At 48.1% G+C, this 24,861-nt stretch overlaps 10 protein-coding genes across 10 annotated transcripts; 7 read left to right on the top strand and 3 right to left on the bottom strand.

Annotated features, from left to right (window-relative positions):
* The first annotated feature begins 964 nt into the window (after positions 1-964).
* On the top strand, positions 965-2,212 carry BKA67DRAFT_555356 (uncharacterized protein). Its single transcript, XM_046102074.1, has one exon. The coding sequence runs from the start codon at positions 1,310-1,312 to the stop codon at positions 1,922-1,924; it is 615 nt and encodes a 204-aa protein (XP_045961700.1). The 5' UTR covers positions 965-1,309; the 3' UTR covers positions 1,925-2,212.
* Positions 2,213-3,291: 1,079 nt separating this feature from the next.
* Positions 3,292-4,278, top strand: BKA67DRAFT_590948 (glycosyl hydrolase; the record flags this gene model as incomplete). Its single annotated transcript, XM_046104649.1, has 1 exon — positions 3,292-4,278. The coding sequence occupies one exon, from the start codon at positions 3,292-3,294 to the stop codon at positions 4,276-4,278; it is 987 nt and encodes a 328-aa protein (XP_045961699.1).
* A 173-nt stretch (positions 4,279-4,451) lies between these two features.
* Positions 4,452-7,850, bottom strand: BKA67DRAFT_514796 (uncharacterized protein; the record flags this gene model as incomplete). The annotated part of the gene is made up of 2 exons (XM_046097673.1): positions 4,452-6,131; positions 6,192-7,850. The coding sequence occupies 2 exons, from the start codon at positions 7,848-7,850 to the stop codon at positions 4,452-4,454; spliced, it is 3,339 nt and encodes a 1,112-aa protein (XP_045961698.1).
* Positions 7,851-8,623: 773 nt separating this feature from the next.
* Positions 8,624-9,895, top strand: BKA67DRAFT_555353 (acyl-CoA N-acyltransferase). Its single transcript, XM_046102073.1, has 2 exons — positions 8,624-9,119; positions 9,245-9,895. The coding sequence occupies exons 1-2, from the start codon at positions 8,836-8,838 to the stop codon at positions 9,483-9,485; spliced, it is 525 nt and encodes a 174-aa protein (XP_045961697.1). The 5' UTR covers positions 8,624-8,835; the 3' UTR covers positions 9,486-9,895.
* Positions 9,896-10,420: 525 nt separating this feature from the next.
* Positions 10,421-12,034, bottom strand: BKA67DRAFT_555351 (uncharacterized protein). The gene is made up of 3 exons (XM_046102072.1): positions 11,379-12,034; positions 11,106-11,318; positions 10,421-11,047 (listed from the first exon to the last, which is right to left on the bottom strand). The coding sequence occupies exons 1-3, from the start codon at positions 11,643-11,645 to the stop codon at positions 10,601-10,603; spliced, it is 927 nt and encodes a 308-aa protein (XP_045961696.1). The 5' UTR covers positions 11,646-12,034; the 3' UTR covers positions 10,421-10,600.
* Positions 12,035-12,768: 734 nt separating this feature from the next.
* On the top strand, positions 12,769-14,069 carry BKA67DRAFT_655733 (chaperonin 10-like protein; the record flags this gene model as incomplete). The annotated part of the gene is made up of 4 exons (XM_046106813.1): positions 12,769-12,825; positions 12,882-13,252; positions 13,315-13,723; positions 13,773-14,069. 4 exons carry the CDS (start codon positions 12,769-12,771, stop codon positions 14,067-14,069), a joined length of 1,134 nt encoding a protein of 377 aa, XP_045961695.1.
* Positions 14,070-14,855: 786 nt separating this feature from the next.
* Positions 14,856-16,506, top strand: BKA67DRAFT_655732 (uncharacterized protein; the record flags this gene model as incomplete). The annotated part of the gene is made up of 3 exons (XM_046106812.1): positions 14,856-15,765; positions 15,835-15,961; positions 16,032-16,506. 3 exons carry the CDS (start codon positions 14,856-14,858, stop codon positions 16,504-16,506), a joined length of 1,512 nt encoding a protein of 503 aa, XP_045961694.1.
* Positions 16,507-16,556: 50 nt separating this feature from the next.
* Positions 16,557-18,801, bottom strand: BKA67DRAFT_189303 (FAD binding domain-containing protein). The gene is made up of 5 exons (XM_046095339.1): positions 18,212-18,801; positions 18,004-18,145; positions 17,736-17,949; positions 17,447-17,682; positions 16,557-17,389 (listed from the first exon to the last, which is right to left on the bottom strand). The coding sequence occupies exons 1-5, from the start codon at positions 18,370-18,372 to the stop codon at positions 16,607-16,609; spliced, it is 1,536 nt and encodes a 511-aa protein (XP_045961693.1). The 5' UTR covers positions 18,373-18,801; the 3' UTR covers positions 16,557-16,606.
* Positions 18,802-19,345: 544 nt separating this feature from the next.
* Positions 19,346-20,618, top strand: BKA67DRAFT_655730 (uncharacterized protein; the record flags this gene model as incomplete). The annotated part of the gene is made up of 4 exons (XM_046106811.1): positions 19,346-19,535; positions 19,581-19,637; positions 19,688-20,209; positions 20,305-20,618. The coding sequence occupies 4 exons, from the start codon at positions 19,346-19,348 to the stop codon at positions 20,616-20,618; spliced, it is 1,083 nt and encodes a 360-aa protein (XP_045961692.1).
* Positions 20,619-21,669: 1,051 nt separating this feature from the next.
* On the top strand, positions 21,670-22,645 carry BKA67DRAFT_513610 (NADP-dependent oxidoreductase domain-containing protein; the record flags this gene model as incomplete). The annotated part of the gene is made up of 2 exons (XM_046097582.1): positions 21,670-22,363; positions 22,416-22,645. Coding segments are annotated over 2 exons (924 nt in total), but the record flags the coding sequence as incomplete, so codon positions are not given.
* Positions 22,646-24,861: the final 2,216 nt, after the last annotated feature.

Below are 24,861 nucleotides of genomic sequence, written 5' to 3'. Positions count from 1 at the left end.
AATTGTTATAGTACACACATTAAGGCTGGGTGTTTATAACAGCTATATAGAAAGATCTCACGATCTCTGCCTAGTCTAGAATAGTTTTCTAGTTAAGACATATTGCTACAGTACCCAGAATGGGGCTGTGTGTCATGACAGCTATATAGAGAGATCTCACAATCTCTACTTAGAATAGTTTTCTAGTCAAGACATATTACAAACCCAAATCAACTTTACAGTTCGTGACGTTGTAGGCTTGTTGTCTCACACCATTATTGTCAGCCCTTATAATTCAGTGCTATTCACACCCATACTCTCACAATATTATTAATTAGCGACGACGAGCCTTTCTCGTTATCTTCGAATACATCGCAGCAAAAACCAACGACTAACTGTACGAAAAGCGTGAAAAGCATGAAAAGAAAGCTATCTACAAGTCCTATCTCTCAGACCTTATAGTGATCAGGCCGAGAACAACTCCGACAAAGGCCGACATGATCCACTTAGGCTTCCCGCTATAATAGTACAGCCAACACTCACTACTTCAACATATAATATGTATTTTATAAATGAAGATATTATAATTTGAATTCTAGTGAATTAATCTTATATTAAAAATATTTGTTATGAGTTTTTCTGTTCGCGCGTTACTCGTACGATATTAATCTGTGCTCACCTTACGAACTAAATTCTGCGTCGTTAAAAGCAGCCACAAGGGGTAAGCGCCATAAGAGCTATGTGCATATTTCCTACCTATTGAGGTGCCGAGAGAAAGTACTGCATAGGGACTTTTGGACCACTGCATTTTGACATTACGGTAATCGCCACGGTTAGTAATTGGCCCCCAACTTCATGTCGCAAAACTGGTGGCTAAAGCCGCCTGGACTATCATTCGGCTTCCGGATACATTCTACAGCATTGCCGTGCATTAGTGGCTATGCTGTACTACACGTCAGGTGTCTGTCAGTCATGCTTGCAAACCGTTTAGTTAATGCAAGTAATATCCTGCATAACCTGGCTAGTTTTGCGGTCGCTGTGTCCAGAGCTAAGGCTTTCCAATCAATCCTAAGAGGGTCAGCGGTCCGGCCTAGTCGTGATATGATTGATCCATTCAGTGCATCCTGCAGACGGGAGGGTGTGAGAAGCGCAAGAATGCCCAGATGCGAACAAACCTGGAAACTGACTTTCCGATGTGCTGCACGTAAACGTGTCGAGCGCGATGCATCTGTCAGGCCGAATGGATAATATTAGTGGCAGCTCGCCCCGCTGATATGTTTATCTTTAACTCTATCTACAATGTTCTGGGGCCGAAGATCCTCGCCCTGAGATGATCGCACCGACAGCCTTGTCACTGTCCCATCGGGCCGCCGTCACGGCCCAACCGCGCCTCGCGGAACGCCAAATAGTGATTACGCAAACCATTACAAGCTCCGAAATTGTGTACACAACCGTTGTAACACTCGGGCGCGGCGGCGGCACAACGGCAGGTTCATCAACATCAACATCAACCAGCGTACCAGCTGCACCTGTCACACCAGTTTCGGCAGGTACGTCCGGTGGATTGACACAAGCTCAGATTGGAATCATTGTGGGATGCTGCGTCGGAGCGGCTGTACTTGTGGTCTTGGCATGGTGTTGTTTGGCTTGTACGAAGCGCAGGAAATTCCCAGAGCCGTCCATTGAGGATGATTCCAGTTACACCACGTATACCACCTATGAGTCCGCCGAGGTCACACGGCCATCAGCATCAGCAGCTCGCTGGTCAAACTATTATCGGGTCCGACCCCCGTACCCGCCTCGATATAGGGCGGTTGACCCGGGTCCGAGATGGACGACGAACGCTCGCGGAAGGGCGGTAAATACGGGACCGAGGTGGACGGCAAACCCAGGACCAAGGTACACAACCAATGCTCGGGCAAGCACTACTTACGTTCGAAGATAATATCTTCTACCTCTTTGTGAGAGCAAGGAAACACGCTTCTGTTCAAAGGAAGACAACGTTATACCGATGCGCTCAGGTATTTGTGGGACAGCATGAACTACACGGTTATAAACCCTAAAATACAGGGCGCATTAAGAATCAATCTTTCATGATAGTCTCCTTTCAAGTTATCCATGATGTTCGATGATGGTGTTGGGAACGGTGATAGGGAACGTCAAATTTCAGTTGGTCGTCTTGAGCTGGCGTGATAATTATGTAGTAGTTATAGTAATCAAATACCATTCCTTATTTGTCCCGATCCCCAGTCTGTGAGCTTAACGTCGCTACCGTTTTTGCCTTGGTCGTGTTTCCAATGAAACAATAGCCTATGAGCAAGCCCATAATCTTGACTATCTATAATAAAATTCCGCATCCTCGTGTCGTAAGATCTGCTATATGAAATAAGGTTAAGCCTTTCGTAGGCAATAAAATCAAAATGCTTGCTGAGATAATTCCAATTCGCGCAAATCACATTATATTGGGCCTACTCATTTCATCAGGTTTATCTTAAGCCTTTATTAACTTAGGAATTCTTAGGTTCTGAAGATTTGATTCCATACCGAAAACGTTCTATCTAATCAACATATGTATTATGCGTGAAGTATTCATAGGCATACCTTGGGAGAAAACTTTCGAATTTAGTGATAACTGTAAAGGATTTCTAACTATTTCTATGGAACGGTTGTACGGATGAAGTATAGCCAGGTCAATAATAGTGATCATCTCATTAGCAATGAAAACTCGTGTCTTCTTATAGGGCTATGGGCTAGGTAGGCTCTGGGCTGAGTTAGAGGCCAAGTATCTGTCGACTTTCAACCCCTTTCACGCATGGCGGTAAAAGCATCGAATCATTCATACTCGTTGAACTGCAACACGGCCCATGGCCATGTTTTATAAGTCAGCCTCGATCAAAATATCACTCAAAGATGAGGTTTCCTGTGATGCGACTTGAAACATGTTATCGTCTCTGACACAGCGTCAACATGGCTCTCTCGGTGTGGGTCTGCGGGTCATCGCCTACTGGGTAAACCGGTTAAATTAGGATAAATCCATATGCGCAACGCCCATTCCTCCGGGACGAGATACTCCAATAACCGATGCGAACACTATATAAATACGCAATTGAGATATATATGAGGAAATATCCAGTAGTATTTGACAGAGTCTAGTACGAAAGAAAAAGAGAGTCCACCAGTGTTGTTGAGAACCATTCTTTCATACCAGTTTCCTCATTGCTGTATGACCCCGCAACACCAAGACCGCAACCAGTACACCATCAAGAACCCACTATCACGGGGGCACCACAAACAACACGCTACCAGCCAAAAATGCCACCTCTGATAACTCACGTATACACCGCGGATCCTTCCGCTCACGTGTTCAACGGACGCGTGTATATCTACCCCTCGCACGACCGTGAAACCGACATCAAGTTCAATGATAATGGAGACCAATACGACATGGCGGACTACCACGTCTTCTCCACCTCCTCCCTGGAGCAACCTTACGAGGACGTGGTGGATCACGGCGTGGTCTTGAAGACCGAGGACGCCCCGTGGGTATCCAAGCAGCTCTGGGCGCCGGACGCTGCCGAGAAGAACGGCAAGTACTACTTGTACTTCCCGGCCCGCGACAAGGAGGGCATCTTCCGCATCGGAGTCGCCGTGGGCGAGAAGCCCGAGGGACCGTTCAAGCCGGATCCGGAGCCGATCAAGGGGAGTTTCAGTATCGACCCGGCATCGTTTGTCGACGAGGACGGCAAGGGATACCTTTATTTTGGTGGCCTGTGGGGAGGACAGCTGCAGTGCTACCAAGACGGCAACGACCAGTTCGACGCGAAATGGCAAGGACCGCAAGAGCCGTCTGGTGCGGGAAAGAAGGCCCTGTTCCCAAAGGTGGCGAAACTGAGCGATGACATGCATAGTTTCGATGGCGAGGTGCAAGACCTGGTAATCTTGGCACCGGAGACAGGCGAGCCAATCGATGCGGATGATCACGACAGGCGGTTTTTTGAGGCGGCTTGGGTGCACAAGAAGGATGGACTATACTATTTCAGCTACTCGACAGGCGATACACATTACATCGTTTATGCAACGTCAGAGAGCCCGTTAGGCCCGTTCACCTACGCCGGACGTATCCTGGAGCCTGTTTTAGGCTGGACGACGCATCACTCCATTGTCGAGTTTCAAGGACGATGGTGGCTATTCCACCATGATTGCGAGTTGAGCAAAGGAGTGGATCATCTGCGGTCTGTCAAGGTCACGGAGATATACTACAATAAGGAGGGCAAGATCACGACAGAGAAGCCCGAATAAGCTCGTCGACGGAAGTCATTATGAAGTGGCACTTGTACCAATAAACCACAAAATGGGTATCAAGCGCCTCCACAAGCGTGTTTTAATCTCCTGTGAATAAGTAAACGATCTTCTAAGAGTAATGCAAAAAAATGTATGTGTCGATATTCGAAATATTACATGCTAGTTCATGATTACATGACGCCGAGCGCCAGCCGTCTCAGGGCATCTTCATATCGTCCAGGACTGTGATCGGTTAACATACTAGCGCCAAATTTGATTTCCCTGAAATGATTTTCGGCGTCCCTGATGTACTTCAGGACAATTCGTGTAGCAGAGCGCCCAATGTAATTCTCGCCAGCTTTGGTAAATGCATCTCTTCTCAAGGCAGGCGTGCTCTCTACAGCGAATACTTCACCAGGTGGCAGCAGCTTTGAGCTCATCATGCTAGCACGCAGGGTCTTCAAAGCTGCAAACGCCCACTGGTCTTCATCCTCAGTAGACAGTTTCGGTGCATTGTTATACCATTTATCGGAAAGCCCCGTCTGCAAATGTTGCCAAATACGCTGGCGGATCTCAGCTTTCGCGCCATCGTTATCTGTCTTGAAAGCCAACGATAGTGCCTGCAAATCGTGTAGTACACCAAGGGAGAGAAATGGGACCAAGTCATTGCCGTGAACGATGCTGGTAATCAACCCACGTGTAGCCATACGGAATGCCGGCGACATTGTCGCTGGGGGGCCGTAGGCGAATACATGTATAGGCCTACCAGCAGGCAAGTAAATAGGTTCATGGGCTTGGCTCGTGATACCAGTAGCCGCAAGTAGTCTTTTATGTTGCTGTGCGGAGGTTACAAAAGCAGTTCCCGTAGTAGCGGGTTCTGCCAGCATCGCTCCTAGCAAGGCGGCAACAGCGCCGCCCAACGAGTGGCCACAAAGAACCAAGCCAAAACCAGGAAACTCTTCCAAGGCTTCCTTGAGGGTATATAGCACGCGACCATCACCCCCATACAAAAGCCTTCGTGCGGAAGCATGTATACCCTTATGGACTTTGTATGCTTTTCCACGCCACTTCAGGTCGTCGTAGTCACACATCATATCTGCTAGGACATCTTCGAACCCGAGAGTTCCGCGGCACGCCAAGACGACAGCCTTGGACTCTCGGTCGATAGCTATGGTGTGAACAAGGGGAACACCAGTGTCAGTAGAGCCAGTTGCATCTGAGCCTCCCTGTGGATCCACGAACGAAGACAACAGTACGCTGTCGGGCGGCAACTCGGTGTGATGTGAGAATGAACGCACATCTTGATGTGTTTCTTCAAGGGGGTTTAGAGTTTGCTTCTCCTTGGCAATCCCCATAAGGTTGAGGAAACGCGATCCGTAAGCAGCAGATGCGTAACGACTATATCGAGTGATATTTCTCAAAATGTGGAATTCAGGAAACATTCCATTGATCATGCCAGTCCTTCGAAGGGTGTCAACCGCTTCAGAGTCGCTGTAAGCACTCTTTTGTTGATAAGATGATAGAACAAGAGACGTCTGTGAGCTACTGGCCTGCAGCGTATGAATGCTGGGAGAGTAGACACCACGTTGTGACCTTGCTCGATTGTGATATCTTGTAGGAGATTGAGCGGGTGAGTTTAAAAAATCATCTCCTGACCTGGTCTTTGACATATGGCTTGATCGATAGACAGTAGGAGAGCCTGGTCTGCTCTCAACGGAGTGAACAGATAGCGTATCAGTTTGTGAGGCAATCGAGTTTCGCCGCCGGTGCTGTTGGCCAGCATAATTTGATTTGGATCCAATTCCGAGCGGGGTGCCTTCAGCTTCTGAAATGCCGAAATCCCGAGTAGAGAGAGAATTGGGGATGACGCGCTGAGACGCGCGCAGCGTGTCCTGTCTGGAGATCATGTTTGAGTTTGGCTCTGGTACAACTAGGGTAGTGTTCGGTTGTGCCTTTGATCTTGTAGACTTGTCGCCCCTTGACGATGATCTAGAGTTGAGGCGAGCTTTGACCATGGCATTGCCGTTGTCAGTCCCTCTATTCATAAGATTGCTAAAGCCTGTCATGGGACTCTTCCTGAGGACATCTCTGAGACCATTTCTTTTCTCAACTGACGTTGTTAAGCCCTTAGATTCAGTCGTCGCAGAGCTCGATTGAGAGTTTATTCCGACGATAGGCGATGCATTAGACTCCGGTGGCCGTCTAGTTCTTTTTTGGTTCGCAGCATTTTCCGGCGACTTTGTAGACACTGGAATTTGCGACGCCCGCGCTCTAGGGGAAGTAGGGACTTCGCTCGCACTAGAACCTGTACCTAATGCTTGTGTTTCTCTTGCCTCACGAGGATGAGGCGCTGCTACTTGACGCGGCTTTGGTGGTACAGGGGGTCCCTTTTCCGATAGATCCGCGTGCGATGTGGGACGGTTTCCTTCCTCTCCCACTTCAAAGCACGCTGGCTCAATGTTTGCCTCAGATTGCTGTATAATAGAGCTTCTTTCTCTTTCTCGGCTAATGCGGTATACAAGACGGTAAGTAGGAGTATCTTGTGATGCAAAAGAGCTCCGGTCAGGCAATGTGACTTCTCGCTCAATCAAGTCGGCGCCGGGCGGAGCTAATAGCGGAGGATCATTGTCCCCTTGAACTTCTATGGTAATGATTTTAGTAGTCGTTGTAGAAGTCGAGATTGAGACCTTCGCATCTTTAGGCAGTCTTCCCAAGATCTGCCTCCTCAGATCCATCTCTGGCAGATCGTCTTCTGAACTGCTTTCATGCGCTCCTTGTTTCTCCAAAGCTTTAATGAGCTGGCTGTTGCTAGCTTCACCGCCTTTGGTGGCTGGATTTGTAGAATGATGGCTGTCACCATATACATCAGCACGTGTACCATCATTGAGGACAACAACATCCCACACGATTTCTTCGTGTCCGAGACGTCGTGCCTCTTCCTGTATCGTCCTGCTACACGTATTTTGCAAGTATGCTAGCCCGCACAAGCCAAGGACAAGATCTGTCACACCAACTTTTTCCCCTTGCACACCCGTGGCTGGGTTTCGGAATTCATGGCGAACTAGTGTAATGATACTCGCAATCGCCCTTGACGAGTCGGTAGAGCCAAAGAATTGGTCCAGTGAGGACAATAAGAGCTGAGAAAGCTGCGATATAGAAGACACGGTGGTTTCGGTAACTTGGAATCCCGTGTTAGTCCAAAAGACGACATGCAGCATGGTCCGATGCAAACTCTCTAGGCTCCTTTCCAGTATGGTCTCCGCATTCTCTCTTCCTAACTCGGATTGCGATCTTGCCAGAACGTCTTTGCCTGCTCTGCTCAATATCCCTTCAAGAATTCCGCGGCCCAGTTCAAGACTGGAAAGTGTCGTGATCTTTGCGGCGCCGATACCGTAACCGCCGATGACGCTCCCCAGACGAAGAGCAAAGGACGTCGACCTAGTAGCAAGACTGACTATACTTGCTACTGGCCCGGGAAGGAGGGTGCGGCTTGGCGCAGTCGACAAAGAAGCTTGTTCTTGACTATTACGCTTTTCGGCAGCTGCTAAGGCAGCTCTGGGAGAGCTGAATTCGACTTCGCCAGCCTCCATCGCTGATATCAATCTCTCAACCTGTGCTGGTCCATGTACTGAGCCATGTAATGTGAGAAGCCCCGATCATGGTGTGCAGGCGATGAAAATGACACAAGTTGGACTACAGGAACATCATGGTTCATGCGGCGCGCAATAAACCAGGATGGTGGTGGGCGAGCCGAACAGCGCATAAGAATGCTCCCAGGGGTGTAATTTGGTTGGTTCCCAACGTCATCTGAACGCATGTGATGATGGTGGGGGCGACATGTTGTTGGGCCGCCGGCTATGCCCCTGAAGCTGGTGGGGAGGCTTTGCGGTGACTACCGACATAAACACCCCTTTCAGCTATCAGCCCTACAATGTCAGTTCCGGCTTGAAGGCGAGACCTGTGTGAACTGGGGCTTGCTGGGTGTGATAATGCACTTGTAGCGCAATTACTGATACTTGGTTTCCAAAACCACGGCCTGGATATCTTGTGACTCTAGGTTAGTGGTTCACATGTGATATGCCGCAAATCTGATTAGGAGCTATGTAGGCTGCCGAACCACGATACCCGAACAAGACCTGACCGAGTCAAAGTCATATTCTAGCCGTAGACTTTCAAAAGCATCCGTGTTAACTTATCCATCTAAACATCTGCGACAAGGGCCTGGCGCTGGATAATAATGTTGCGATACGTCGGCTGCGTTCGTGTATGCGAACAGCCGGCAGAGACCATCCTAGGTTAGGTATGTAAGATATTTTTAGTGACCATGCACTAAATACACGTACGTGAGCGCTACTGTGAGGCTGAGCTGCGCTAAGCAGTCAGGGGCAACGGGCTGTTCACATCAAGATCGTATTCTTGCAAACTGTCGCATTGAAAGGGGAGCGACAATTGATCTTCGAGCACTCCATTGAAGCATTCTTTGTTGTTGTCGTTCTTCTTATTATTATTTTTCTTCTTCGTTACCAAGACACTCGCTTCAAGCCTCACCACTCGACTTCGACGTCCGAATCCACGATGGCAGGCCTCTTTTCTTCTGATCTCATCAGTCCTTCGGTCGCATCAGCCCTGCCGCAAGGCTACACGATCCGAGCCCTCCAACAGTCTGATTATGAAGCGGGCTTCCTCGACTGCCTCAGGGTGTTGACAACCGTTGGCGATATTAGCAAGGAGCAATTTGCGGAGCAATATGAGACTCTGAAGAAGAAGGAGGACGTATACTACGTTTTGGTAATCGAGGATGCTAGTAGTGGAAAGCCCGTCATTGTGGGCACTGGCGCGCTCATTGTTGAACAGAAATTGTAAGAAGAAAATTGTGCGGAGGGGCCGTCTCAGTGCATAGCACAAATGTGTTTGCGTTGCGAAGGGTCCTGTCCCACTCCGATTGTCAATCGCTGTTTGAAGATACTAATGCATTCATTCATAGCATCCATGCGCTCGGTAAGGTCGGTCATATTGAGGATATTGCAGTAGCGAAGGACCAGCAGGGCAAGAAGCTGGGACTGCGACTCATCCAAGCACTCGACTTCATTTCCGAAAAGGTCGGCTGCTACAAGACCATCCTCGACTGTAGTGAAGCCAACGAAGGCTTCTATGTCAAGTGTGGCTACAGGAGAGCCGGGCTGCAGATGGCTCACTATTACGAGAACGAGAAGAGTAAGCATTGAGGTGCTCTCGTTTGCATTGTTCGGCAAAGAATACAAGCAAGAAAGTCTTTGCTAATTCTTGGGTCGTTTTTACTCAATAGAGCCGAAGTTATAGTAGAGAGCCAGAATTGCGTCGAGATATTATCTTGCTACGAGGCATGAAAGAGATATAGACCATAAACATGCAGGTTGAAATGGCAGGGAATAAACAAAAAGGTTCAGAAGCCTTGACATATTCTTGGAAACGCGTGACGTATTATGTGGATTATAGCCTAGGAAAGTATGACAGTTTACTTTCGGATTATCATGCATGCATACAAAGCGCAATATATCATTGCAATGTCTCAAGACATGATGCCGCATTCGGAACTAAAACCGCAAAAACCTCACTCAATAAGAGCGAGCGCTTGTTATCAAACAGCGGCCAGAAGAGGTTCTACGTAGATTTTCTCCATTTTCGATTTTCCATTCGCTCGGGTACCAGTGCAACCTGACGAGATTACTCTGCCGAAGACTTATTTCTAAATTTTACATTTAATACGGAAAACAGAACTTGTGCTTCCTAGCTAAGGCATCCTGAAAATGGGTCCTCGAGCCGATAAGCAATTCCGAAGGTTGTTGATTCGGACTAACATTGTGTTACTGCAAAGACAGTATGTCAACCTTGCAATTGTCTTGGCCAGGCTGAACATGAAATCTGGACACGAAGAGTTCCGCTCATAGTTTTATTCAGAATTCGCGACCAATGCAACTGGTACAACACAACTCGTGTTCTAATGCGCAAACCGTCTGGCAAGGTGATTTTATCACGTCAGGGAAATCGGCTCTGGGTAGACCAACACAGGAACTTGGACTGGTGCAATGACTTTGAGATCATCCGACTCTAAAGTACATGCTGGGCTGCTGTTAGCCAACTTCACTCATCTGAGAAGGACCGGGGGAAAGATTTGAAAGAGTAGTAGTTGAAACAAATGTTCAATAATCTCAATACACCTGAGAGCGCCCTCCCCTGTCTATATGACCATTATCTGCGATCTGATAGTCTCTTACAAATCTCTTGGGGGTATTCTTTCTTTCTTTCTTTCTGCCTTTTGTCCTTCCTTCCTTCCTCCCTTAGTGTCTGCAAGCCAGGCAATTTACCGTCCCATCCAGCCACCGTCAACTATTAACGTATGACCTGTAACATAGCCACTGGCGCGACTCGAAAGGTAAACCACGCTGCCCTTGAAATCATCCGGGCTGCCCCACCGCCCCGCGGGAATACGCTCGCTGATACTGGCAAGTCGCTTCGGATCGTTGAGTAGAGCAGTGTTCATCTCAGTCTCGATATAGCCCGGCGCAATACAATTGACTGTGATGCCCTTGTCAGACCACTGGTTCGCCATACTCTTGGCCAGTTGGCCTACAGCGCCCTTGGATGCTGCATAAGCGGGCACGTTCAGACCACCCTGAAATGTGAGCAGAGAGGCGAAGTTGATTATGCTGCCACGTCGACCGGTCACCGGTGAAGGCTCGAGCTGCAGCAGGTGTGCACCAACGTCGCGGCAGAGGGTGAAGACAGAGTTGAGGTTAACTTGCAGGACCTATAGTGCTTGTTAGTCCAGATGTCGAAAGAAAGATGCTCAGATGCGCATTGCGTACTTTGTTGAAGTCCTCATCGGGAAACACTTCGCAGGCATGTCTGATCTGAATACCGGCGCAGTTGATGAGAATTCGGATTTGGTGGCCATCGGCCAGTACTTTGGGCACCACGTTTTTCACTTCTTCGGGTGAGCTCAGGTCTGCTGTATAGACCGAGACTTTGCGGCCCAAGGCCTCGATCTGTCTTTGCGTATCCGTCACATTTGTGTTCCTCTGGTTATACAAACGTCAGCCACGTAGCTTGCTTTGACGGCTCAGATGACCAAGTCGTACTTGAACCAACAGAATATCTGCACCGGCTTCGGCCAGGGCAATCGCGCAAGCGGCACCAATACCACGGGTGCCGCCAGTCACGAGCGCTGTTTGTCCTTCGAGGGAGAATAAGTTGGCCATTTTGAGATGCAATTGAGTATGAGGATGGTCTAAGATCAACACGAGCGTGTAGTGTTTCAACAAGCAGTAGACGACTGTCAGTACAGAGAAAAGTATAAAAGTTCTCCCCGGTCTTGATCGGCTCACGAAAAGCTGCGTTCGACACATGCATGCAAGTGACTTCGTTCCGCCATTCGGGGCAGTGTATTGCCAAGCCGTCTCGTTCCATATGCCGCCTAAACAACCCACAAGAGCCTATACATTGCAGTCATGTACCTAGCTCTAGGGCGGTTAACCACTCAGACGTATTCCATTTCCCGAACGTAAGTCGATTCCTGCTTTCGCTTGTTCTTGGGCCGGCGTTACAATATCCCACGAATTCTGCCCCTCCCCCGCTATTGTGCCAGAACGGCAATTTTCGCCGACAGGCACGAGAAATGACCCAAACTTCCTTTCCTGAGGTAGAATAATATGAACCTGTCGCATCTCTATAGGAAACCTTTTGCACTTACTAACATATCGAATTCAGGATATTAACCTCATGCCAAGACTTATCGTATCAGCCGCGCCAACGTGCGAATAGACAGGCCTCTGACCGGTATGCATGAACTACGTACTGTACCTATACGCGGTAGCGAAATGCCGGCTATAAAGACGGCTATTGAAGCGGCAATTGGACTGCCCCCACCACACATCTCATCAACAACCGGTTGCTTCTTGTATGTAATGCCTGCAACTGAATCTAGCACTAGATCGTGTTGTAGCGATTTGGACTATTATATGCCTAGTACCAAGTCAAGTACAGCACGAAACTCAATGGCCCCGTCTCCATATTCAATATCCAACGTGCCGAAACGTGGGGTGAAATCGGAGAAATTGGGGTAACTTGCCAGAAAAGTCGCTTTTGGCCGAATTCACTATCAAAACTCCAACGCCGGTGGGCGGGTTAAACTCCACATGCCCGCATGCAGAGGAGCTCCCTCCGCGGTAACTGGTACAGCACCGTCATATCGTGCCGTACTTAGTGTCAGGCTTCGATATCGGAGCAACTTGGGTTGCCGAACATACGAGAAGGGTAGGTAAAACTTTCATGGGAACTCGTGAGCTCTCGTTTGCTGGTAGCCAGAAACTCAACTCTCCCTCTTCATTCCTCATCTTCAGGGTTCCATCTCGTAAAATTCAATTGCTGCTTTAAAATCCAAACTTGCTTGTAATTTGATCCTAGACAAAATCTCACTCGAGATCTCTTAAACCTGCATTGAAAGCACTCAGCTCAAAATCATCCATTACCATGTGTGGCGGCGACATCAGAGCCTCTGTTTTACATGGAGCAAAAGATTTGCGCGTGGTAAGGCGAATATGACACCGAATCGCATAGCGATTACAGGCTAACAGAAGACGCAGGAATCGCGAGATTTGCCAGCCCCCGAACCGACTGAAGTTCAAGTCGCAGTCAAAGCTACTGGCCTCTGTGGCTCCGATTTGCACTATTTCAACCACTACCGAAATGGCGACATCATTTGCAAAGAGCCTATGGCCCTAGGTCATGAGTCCGCAGGAGTTGTCACAGCTATAGGCTCGGAAGTAACCACGCACAAGGTCGGCGATCAAGTAGCACTTGAGGTTGGCTTGCCCTGCGAGGCTTGCGATCTTTGCAAAGAGGGCAGATACAATATTTGCAAGGGTATGAGATTTCGCAGTTCCGCAAAGGCTTTTCCACATTTCCAAGGAACTCTGCAAGACAGAATAAACCACCCTGCTAAGTGGGTGCATAAGTGAGTTGAGATGTGCTGTGCTGTGAGGCCTAAGAGCAAGACTAATTACGTTCTTGTACCAGACTGCCCGAAACTGTCTCCTTAGAATATGGCGCGCTCGTTGAGCCGCTTTCAGTAGCTTTCCATGCCCGCGACCGAGCGAATCTGAAGCCGGGCTCAACAGTCCTCATTCTAGGTGCTGGCGCAGTCGGCCTGCTTGTCGCAGCAGCAGCAAAGGTATCAGGTGCCAAATCAGTAATCATTGCCGACATTCAAGAAGACCGCATCAATTTCGCAGTCGAGAACGGCTTCGCGGATGCCTCGGTGCTTGTACCGATGGCGAGACCACAGACAATTGAAGACAAACTGGCATATGCAAAAGATCTGGCAGAAAAGATCACTTCGACAAAAGTGAAGGGCGAGGCCGTGGGAGAGGTTACTGCTACGTTTGAGTGCACTGGCGTTGAGTCGTGTATGCAGACTGCCATTTACGTAAGTCGCACTCCACTCTGGTAGTAACATTGTAATTGACATAATCTAGTCGACACAGGCCGGTGGTAAGGTCATGATCATTGGCATGGGAAATCCGATTCAAACTTTACCGCTTTCTGCCGCGGCGCTACGCGAAGTTGACCTCGTTGGTGTCTTCAGATATGCGAACAACTACCCTGATGTTATCAGCATGCTGGCTAGCAAGAATGCTGCGCTACCAGATGTTGGCAAGCTTATCACACATCAGTATAACGGATTCGACGAGATTCCCAAGGCTTTCGAAATGGCTGGAAAAGTGAAAGACGAGAAGGGTAACCTCGTTCTGAAAGTTATGGTTGGTATGTAAAAGTGGTTTCTAGCATTTGCGAACAGGATTAGATACCCCAGTAGTCTTTGCCAAAGGGCATATAGAAATTGATTACTGGATAATATTTGGTAATGAGACCATTGTGCAGTCAAGTACTTCGGCTTCACAATTAAGGAAGCAAAACAAAAGCAAAGCTATACACACCCAATCCTACGTACGTCTGTTGATGGTTGATATTCATTACAGCAGTATGGAACTGCAGAACGCGTTGTTTCGTGAGCAGTTCTTGCGATATTTGACATGAAACACGGTACTACAGCGGCTTGTAAATCGCCGGGGCAGGAACGCGCGATGGCCTGCTAATTCATACAGAATTCCAATACTGAGCCACATTAGGTATATGTTGATTTACTTATGCAACTCTAGAAACTTCCGAAGTCCCATATAAGTTCGGATCAATTCGTTGGAAGTAATTGCAGACATGACTAGGCAATAAAAATGCGTCAACCAAGTAAGAGCTGCCCCTGTTCAAAGCCGTTCCGACCCCACTAAAAACACTCTTCAAAAGACTATATCGCCTGCCTTTTCCAGCTATACTACCAACTGCCGTATTAGCGAAGCTTGGCGTATCAATCCTGCAACGGGAAAGTCGAAATGTTTGGAAGCATCAATGGACTGCCAAGCTTGTTCTAGCCAAAAAATGGTCAAATGTCACATGTTGCTTATTGTGTATTTACCTCCCGACGCCCTGCTCGATTGCACCGATGGACAGCGTTGCTGTTGCTGTTGTTTGTTGTTCTTTCTCGGTGTCTCAGTTAATTGAAAATGAAACCACAACGTTTTTTGCCCATTTACGCGACCGGTGTGATAGGAAAGAGCTCTCTCGGTTATATGGTTGATTATGGCCGCTGTCACTGGGAGAATTTTCTGGGGAACTTCGAAAACTCGTTCTGCGATGCTAGTTTCGAGGGGCCAGACGAACTGAGTACCATCGAGTCGAAGCACACCCATTTACTACATCCGGTAGCGACACCCGTCTTCCCATCTGTAGAAAAAGCGATCACAAAATCCGCTGAGCAAGCTGTAGGGACGTTCAAAAATGATGCAGACCATCCGACATCGCCGCTGCTTGTAGAGAAGAAGGAAAAGATTAGGAGCGAGAAGCTGCAGGCTCAAGATCTATGGCCTATAGCAACAACTTGTGTTTCAAGCCACAACAACACAGAAGAGTTTTGCATCTATGCAAACCCTGGATTCGCTGGTGGCAGAGGCATAACCATTCTGACCACGCCATCAGAAGCGCTCAAGCTCGCAAAGAGCCCAGCCTTTGAACAAAAGGATTTGTACAAGACCGTCAAAAACTTCAACGCACCCGAAAGTGACAAGTGGCACGTGGAGAATGTGCCTAACAAGGGTATGGGACTTGTCGCAAGTCATAATCTGCCACTAGGTGACCACATAATGAGCGTCTCGGCAGCCATCATGACCGATTTCAGTATGTGGGACCACGTCTCTGAAGAACAAGTGCGCAGCATGCAAGCGGAGGCCATCAGTCATTTACCGAAACACCACGAGAAGATATTCATGAATCTTTCGACCCACGATGCCGTCCAGAGCCGCGAAGAACAGGTCTATAAGATCATCCTCACCAACGCTTTTGACATCTCTGACATTGAGGTCATTAATCGGCCGTCGGGCGAGCAGGCGGTTAACTTTTTCACCGTTTTCCCTGAGGGTAAGTCATAAATATTGCACACGACACAATATTAATAAGCATGCCGCCTGACATATATCAATTCTATAGTTTCTCGGATGAACCACGATTGTCGACCTAATGCCCACTACTACTGGGACCCCGATACTTTCACCCAGAACGTTTGGGCCACTCGGCCTATTACAGCTGGCGAGGAGATTACTATCACTTATGTCGAGTAAGTTCAGTTTGCGCAGAACACTGAACACTGTATCCTAGGCCTCCTATGTTCTAACAGATGTGACTAGCATGCTTCTCCCCAGGGACGAACGTGTTACGCGACTGGATCATACCTGGCACTTTCCCTGCGCGTGCACACAATGTACACAAATGGACCGTATTGTGGAAGCATCAGACGCGCGAATCGCACAAATCACCGATCTGCAACGGCACTTCAATGATTACTCCGAGGAATCGTATGCTTCACCAGAAATGGCCGAGACGCTAATATCGTTATACGAGCAAGAGCGCCTGTACTCGAGAATGTACGAGGTTTACACATACGCTGCTGTCGAGTATAATGCTGTCGGCAGGCCCTGGGAAGCTATCAAGTATGCCAGACTCGCTATTGGACACGGCTTCGTAGCAAGAGGTGCCAAGAATGAGGATCCATTTGACTTGGAAGTTTTGGCTCAGGATCCTTGGGAGCATTGGTCTTTCATGATAAGGCGGAAGGAAGCGAACGGAAAGCCCACTGGCGGCCATATCACAACCAGTGGTTGAACAACGGCAATTGCTTGGGCATGAGTTAAGAGTCTCAGTGTATTATATATAAGCGGTGTTGTCGTATGTCATTTAGATTGATACTCTCTGACTTGTTTGCTTAAAGTCCAATCTTGAAACCTCCTGGTAGAAGGGTTTGGAAGAACCTCCCTGGGTCGTACTTCCGCGAAATTGCCAGCAACTTAGCTTGATTTTCCTCGCCATATCCAGGAAATGCTTGGTCAAGTTGGAAGCCAGACGCATCACCGATGTACGTGAATGGATCATAAATGGCAGCTTCCTTGGCGGCAGCATTAATAGCATCAGTCGTATTCTTCGCCCAAGTTGCCACAATCTCGTCGTACTCGGATCCATACCATTCCACTGTTTCTGCCCATGCTAGATACGTGCCTTTATTGAGATCAATACCAAGGGCATTGCCCAAGGGATTCGATGCTTGAGAGCCCGCAACCCACAGGTCTCCGATCGGCTGCCAATTGATACTGGCACTTTTGATTACATTTGTTGCATTGGCGCCAATAGCGTCATATAGGTATGGAATATTGGCAGAGAAGATGTTATTGGTCAATCGTACGCCTTGAAGAAGTGAATCGTAATCGCGGCCGACAGTGGTTCCAGCAATGAACATATCATTGTGACCATCAGCAACTCCAGCGGCGATCTCTGCAGCTAGAGATGCAATACTCCGATTCCCGATGACTGAATTGGATGCCGCAGGTATCTCAAAGAATGAAGCGAATGCGTCTGGAACGGCATTGGTATCACCGGGGCTATCGTGAAACAAGACAGCAGCCGGACTCCAAGTGTCAATGCCTGTTGAGATTGTCATGGCGACTAGGTGAGTAAGTGGATCAGTATTGAATGCTGCAAAGTTCGCAATAGCCTATCATAATAGTTAGGCACCGTGATATGCTGTGTGACGAAAAGACGGTCCACTTACCGCTAGCATGTCAGATGTGTGATGCTGGTCAGCCACGTAAATGCCTCCCCAAATACCAGGCGACGGAAAGGCACGAATTTTAAACTGCGTGACGATACCAAGGTTACTACTGCCTCCTTTGAGAGCCCAGAAAAGATCTACGTTCTCTGTTGAGGAAGCTACTACGATGTCACCTGAAGCCAGAACGACTTCGTACTCCAGGACGTTGTCGGCAGCCCAACCATGTTGGTTTCCCACTATGTTTTGATTAATCACCTAAAGAACTCAAAGATAGTATCTCAGGACTTACAGAAGTTAATTCCACCTGCAAGCAAGAGACCTGGGACACCTACAGGTGAAAGTCGACCACCAGCCACGGTCAGTCCATGCGGTTCGAGCCAAGAGAAAACATCGCCCCATCGCCATCCAGAAGCAAGCGTCAGTGATTGATGATCATCAGATAGGTTAATGCTTGACAAGTTCGACAAAACGACAAGAACACCATCGTCGACATTATTGGCTCCCTATCTCGTCAAATCTGTCAGCACCGGGGGCCCAGCACAGCATGCTACACTGACCTTGATACCCATGTGACCGCCGCCACGAACCGCGAAAACAGACTCATTCTTGCCACTCTGCAACGTCAAGATTGCGGTAGAAACATCAGTTGCGCTCTCTGGGCGAAATACGCATCCGGGCGCCAAGATCTCTGTGTTTGACCTATATTACACGAAGACATGAGCGAAAGCACAAGAAATCCCTAAACTCGGAACGCGTATAACTCACCAGAAATTTCCTGCCTCATATTTGTAAGCATCGCTGCTTGGGAAGAAGACCTTGGAAGGTAAAACTAATGCCAGTGCTTGGCAACCAGTAACTGTGATATTGCTGCATGCGGCAGCAGCAAAGGTAGCCGCAAACAATAAGCATGCAGTCGGTACCAACATTCTGAGAGGACTCGGAATTCGGAATGTCTAAGAAATTGATGAAGCAATAAAAATTGTCGCAAATGACCGGGAACCGGATTGATTCTATAGCCACGTAAAACCGGGTACCTGCTGGTTCTGCTGGTCTAGATTGCTCCCAAAATTAGTCACTCATGCACTGTAATAAAACATATTTCCTCGTTTAGGTATGTCTTCTCGTTGGAGACTCATCTCCGATGCAAATATATGAAATCTTTGATACGGTCCCAGCCTGTCGGGTCGTCCATTGCGGCACCAGCAATGGTCAATGGGCCGCGATTGGTCCGATTTACCTCTCACCCCTGCATCTTGCGAACTACCTTGTAAAAGTCCATTAAATTCAATATACATCTGTTGAATTCACGAGATTCAAGGTGCTAGGATCAAGAACCGGTGACCAGAAGCCTGTCGGCCAGGAAGGTGGAGCATGAGACACTGCATAGAAATGCCATCTTGGAGGGTTTGCTAGCCCTCGTATCCGAAATCCAGATCATTGTATTAATAGTCATACAACAAAAGGAGCCCGCCGAGCCAAACTGAGGACCTATTAATCCCACCAAATACATGATCAGTATGAAAATGTTTGTCGTCCAGAAATCTTTATTGGCTGCACATGCTACAATCACATTTCGTGTTCGTGTCATGAAAGGAATATCCACCAAAAGATTCAATGTTTGCAAACCCCAGAAAATGGACACGATGATACGATTTAACCTTGTCCGTGGAATTCAAACCCGAGGCGAGCTCCGTCCCGGAAATTATCTTGGAACCGGCCCGACGTGTCGGGTCGTGGATACGTGGCGACCGTCGTTAGCACCTGAGGACTGTCCCAACAATTTTGAAGAGAGAGAAGGCCTTATGTAGATATGAAGTAGTCGACCGCAGTTTTGGGTAGTGAGGGTATGGGCTGTGTGTTTCTTCTTGTTGAAACCTTTTGTTCTAAGGTCCGCTGATCATGTCTTTGGACAATGGAGTGATGTATCCAATGGATCCGCCCGTTGGATATATTCGCAACCCGGGTGAGCCGTACGAAGCCACAAGTTTAATCACTGCCATATCTGTTTTCCTTCCGCTGGCTGTAATCACTACAGGTATACGCGTATATATGAGAACAACTGTTGCTGGCGGCTTGGCAAAGGATGACTGTAAGTGAGTCGTTCTTCACCATCGTATATGCTAACTAGTTTTAGATTTGATGGTTGGTTCTGTTTTCTTCGCTGCTGTGGTCATGGGACTCTCATTAGATAGTAAGTACCAGTTGTTGTCTCGTGACTTCACTAACCTGAGTAACATTCAGTGCTAGACTATGGGCTGGGGAAGCATTTCTGGAATGTGCCAGTTGAGCCTGATCTCTACCCAAACTGGCTCATGCGAAATGTCCTTGCCGCATCCATTCTCAACTTCTCGACAGCCCTAGCTAAAGGATCAATTTTACTTTTCTACCTACGGATTTTCACCACAAGGGGCATGCGACGCGCAGTTTGGAGTGTGTTCACTTACACGATGTGCTATTCTTTCGTCGGTGCCTGTGTCACTATGTTCGCATGCCAGCCCATTGAAGCATCATGGAACTTTCAGGCCTCACTGACCGCCAAATGCGTCAACCTTCCGGTCTGGTATTTCGTGTCCGCCGGGCTCAACATATCCTGTGACATCGCGACTTTACTGCTTCCACTGCCAAAGTTGAGGTCACTGCAAATGCCACGAAAGCAAAAGATCGGCGTGGCCTTAATCTTGACAATGGGTACCTTCGTCTGCGTCATCGCCATAATTCGCCTATCTTCCCTGTATGCACTACTGGCCGATAAAGACCTTACACGTAAGTACGAACAAATTTCTTGGCCGCCCTCACACGAGTTAATAGTCACTTCATACTAGGGAACACAGTAACTGCACTAATGTGGTGTGTACTAGAGATCAATCTCCAAATCATTGGCGGTAATATTCCAACACTGAAGCCATTTATCCAGCGCATCTTCCCACAACTCATAGCTACATCTCGGCGGCACGACACTGATGGGCTGATTCAACTCGACGCTAGGGCGAGCAACGGCAACACAGGTCACAAGGACGGTGCTTTCGAGAGATGCCTCCTAAATAGGCCGTCTACGAATGGCGTGTTGATAGAAGACGGTAGTCAAGAGAATATTGTTGGTGGTATGGGCATTTTCAAGACGGTCCAGATTGGTGTCGAGTATGAGGAGCAAAGTGGACCGTGCCGAATATAATACGTTCAGCACAGGTCTTCTTAATCTAACACCTAGCCGCCTCCACAGCCAGTTTAGTTGGTTATAGTCGTACATTGAGTGTGTTTTTCCGTTTGCCTATGTACCGTACACTGCAGAATTATGTATATAGTGCTCATTGCTGACAATTGGTCATTAATTGCTCTGCTCCGTAGAATTACCAGGCTTCCCACACACATGAGCTGAATTTATCGTTTAGCCTTCGGTCTAAGATCAGCCCGAACGAACACACCCCACTGTCACTCCAAGTTTCGTCCAGAATTTCCACAAACGGCAGCGCAATCAAATGCCGAGTCAGTTGAGAGACTCTACGCTTCTCGGTGGAAACCGCCCCATTAGTTCTTGGAGGCAAGAAGCAAGAAAGTCCAATCCAAACCATTGATGACCGAGAGCCTCTAGTTTCACGCCATCCCACAGCGCAGTGCCTTGAGGTAATCCACTCCCAGTAACTATCGTGAAAGCCCCGCGACATACCCCGCCATCCCAAACGCGCTGCCCGCTGTGCCAGGCTTGGATTTCCACTTGCCAAGTGCTCTTCGGGGTGTGATTCCCGCTCATTTTGGTGGAGATTCCTCAGGATACCTTGTTGTCATGTAAATAAATTATCCGTCAGGCGAGCTGCTTTCGGTGACGTGATACTGTACCACTTCGCAGGTACAGTAGGAGCTCCGCGGTATTTTGCTTGATGCGCATAAATAGTCCTATCCGCCGCATAACACATGCCGCGGCCTTTGCTATAAGTCGTTTGAATTCCAGAGAAGACCAATTGATACCCACCCATTTCCATTGCAAATCCTTATACAGACAAAGTACTATAGAATACACGAGAACATTCGCAACCATGGCACCTACTTCTTTCAAGCTCAACACCGGCGCAGAGATCCCGGCCGTGGGTTTCGGTATGTTGCCCCGCACCCCACGATCGTGATGTTCGCCCCGCCTCTTGTGGTTGTAGCATACAGTTTTCGCGGATGGGGGAGAGTGAAAATGGCGACACGAAGTTGGGTAATCAGACGGCTTACACAAAATCCCAGGCACATGGCAAGCAAAGCCTGGTGAGGTCGCCAAGGCCGTCGAGATCGCACTGAAGTCCGGTTACAAGCTCATCGACGCTGCATACTGCTACGCAAACGAAGACGAGGTTGGCCAAGGTTTAAAGGCCGCATTCGATTCCGGAATCAAGCGTGAGGACATCTTCGTCGTAACAAAGCTATGGAACACATATTCGACACGTGTCGAGCACGGTCTTGACAAGTCTCTCAAGTCGCTTGGTCTCGACTACGTCGACCTCTATCTTGTCCACTGGGCTGTGGGCATGAACCCCAACGGAACAAGATCTGATGGTGGAGACGCGGACCGATTTCCTCTTCTGCCCAACGGCGAGCGTGATATCCTCTGGGACCACGACCACGTTCAGACCTGGAAGGATATGGAGGCCCTGGTAAAGACTGGCAAGACGAAGGCTATTGGTGTCTGCAACTACAGCAAGATCTACATTGAGAATCTGTTGAAGCACGCAACCATCACGCCCGCAGTGAATCAGATCGAGAACTCGCCGGCTCTACCGCAACAAGAAGTTGTCGACATCTGCAAGGAGAAGGGTATTCACATCATGGCGTATAGCCCTCTGGGAAGCACAGGTGGTCCTTTGATGAAGAGCGGAATTGTCACTGGTCTTGCCGAAAAGAAGGGGGTCAGTGCTGGCACAATCCTGCTCAGCTACCACGGTAAGTCCCAAGTAACAAATGAGGTTGCCTTCGCTAATCACCTCGCTTGTAGTTGCAAGAGGGATCACTGTGTTGGCCAAATCTGTCACCGAGTCCCGCATAAAGGACAACTTGAAGATTGTTGACCTTAGCTCAGAAGACCTGAAAGAGTTGGCCAAGGTACCAGAGCAACTGACCGCTGACAGCAAGCCTCTAAGATATGTGTACCCACCATTCGGCATTGACTTCGGTTTCCCCGACAAGCGGGAAGGCAAACCCCTCAAAAACGGTGCTACTGCATGAACCACGTCTCAACCATGAGATTGCATAGGGGTTTATGATTGTTCAGCTTGTTTGTGATTACAGCCTTCGAAGAGCACGCAGGCTGAAAACTTGGATGTACTGAAATTGTAGAGCATATAGAAAGAGTCATGAACAAATCCAAGCGCTTACAAGTCACTTTGTCCGATACCTTTACTCGCGCAATATGAGTTCAGTTCAACATATCATCGTTTGAGGTTGTACCTATGCTTTCATATCGAGACCGCGTACAAATATGTGCTCGATAGTTCTGAGTATATAACAACATCTTGAAAAAAATATTGTCATATATCAGGTCGTATGACTATAAAGCAAAAAAAAAAAAAAAAAAAAAAAAAAAGGGTTATGTCTGGCTTTGAAAAGCTCGTAACTTGTTGACCAGTGTGGAGTTGCATGGTAGTTTGACGGAAGCGATTATTCAATGCGCCGGGATTGTCGCGCGTCGCCCAAATGTTTCGACATAACCTAAATAAGTTCTAGTATAAACTCACTTTTCCAGATTGTGTGCGAAACTTCGGTATCGTTTACACAAGCTGCTTTCGATCCCTGCAAGCGAGGCTAATTTCAATAGCACTCCCAGTTCTTCATTGCATCGAGCATAAAAGTGCTAATGATCATGACCACGTCTCAAAAATGTCAAGCATGGACTTCACTATCGGCCCAGCTAATAGAGATAAGCAAGGATCGTTCTTGTGTTTCCTTCTGCTATAAAAACCCATAAATGAAATGGCGAAGAAAGTCGATCTTGTGTTCCAAAAGCCGGTCTGTGGGACTGTATACGTCGCCGCGTGGACAATCATCCAAGCGAGCAATGAACTCCGCATCACATGGGGTGAGCTGGATTTCCAATAGTCCTCGATTTCGACTTCGACTTCTCAGTCTACTTTCGATTTATTCAACATGATGCTTCAACTCAGCTTCGCTGATCGGACACACATAGGTCTTGAAAATAAGCTCATCATCTTCCTGCATTGCAGACCACATGGCCAAAGCACTCAACTCACGTTGCCAGTGGTGCGAAGCCAATCCTATCCTGAGTAATTTTGCGCTTGGTGCTGGAGAAAGAGGATCAACCTTAGATGAAAAAGCTTCGTATGCTTTATGTAGGTCGTTTCTAGGATCTAGCAGACTTGGAATACATCAGTTAGGGAGTTCGGCGGGTTGAACTCGTCCAGGCCATCTATCACGATGAAGAACAACAGGTCCGGACTCCTTTGATACATGGTTCGTAATGCTTCGCGTGCTTTGAAATAAGGTTGTATCTGTGGCCGAGGCTTCATGGCCATGGCATACGGCATTGAAATTTTTCTCAAGATCAACTGGAATCAGCTCACGCTTGATTTCGAGAAGTCTCCTTTTTACAACGGACCCGAAGAGCAGACGACCGAGCGTGGATTTCTGATCTCCTTACTACATGAAGTAGCAGAAAGTTTATAAGATATTCCTTCCTGAGCCCCATACTTTGAGACACTCCTTTGTTCTTGGATCATCCATGATGCACCGTAAGGCTGTATGTACTCTTGCCCGAACCGAGCTTACCACTGGGCCAATAGGCAGTGGCATTTCCCTCTAAGAACCAAGTAAAGCTGTCCCACCGATCCCCTCGAGTCTGAGAGTTTTGAGAGAGCCAGTTGAGTATCTTCTTATGCGCATCGGCAATGCTCTCTTCGCGACCATGTATGACGGGATACCATAGTGGGCCCAGAATCCCATTCTCAGCATTCTTTTTCATCTTCCCATAGTTCACAGCAGCTGCCCCCAATCAACAGTCTGGATGCGTTGGAAGGAAAATAATGCCGTTATCTCTGTCAAAAGCTCGTGGTGACGACCTTATTGTAATTTCTCGTTCCTAGAAAGCGCTTGTAACATATGGAAGGCAGCCTCCTGTGATATCGCTTGGTAAATGGCAACTCGACGCAAGTTCCCGTACATGTCTTGCAGTCGCCCGTCTCCAGAGCCTGCAACTTTCCCCCCGGATGGCGACGAGAACTTGGACTTGCAGTTGGTTCTGCCCCATGCGCTAACGCGACTGAATCTCTCTCAACTCCTCCGCACTCCACATGCCTCTGGCAGCAGCCTTGAAGGCTTTGACCTCGGGCTTATTTTCAACCAAGACCTTCTGCGATGTCTCTTCGAATTATTTTCCTACTTCGGACACTCGGGACCCTAGGTCTTGTATAACCTATGGAACACATAAT

Source organism: Truncatella angustata (genome assembly GCF_020726525.1).
Source record: "Truncatella angustata strain MPI-SDFR-AT-0073 chromosome Unknown BKA67scaffold_2, whole genome shotgun sequence".
NCBI classification, from domain to species: domain Eukaryota; kingdom Fungi; phylum Ascomycota; class Sordariomycetes; order Amphisphaeriales; family Sporocadaceae; genus Truncatella; species Truncatella angustata.
The sequence above is the reverse complement of the archived record's forward strand: the minus strand, read 5'-3'. Positions and strand labels throughout refer to the sequence as shown.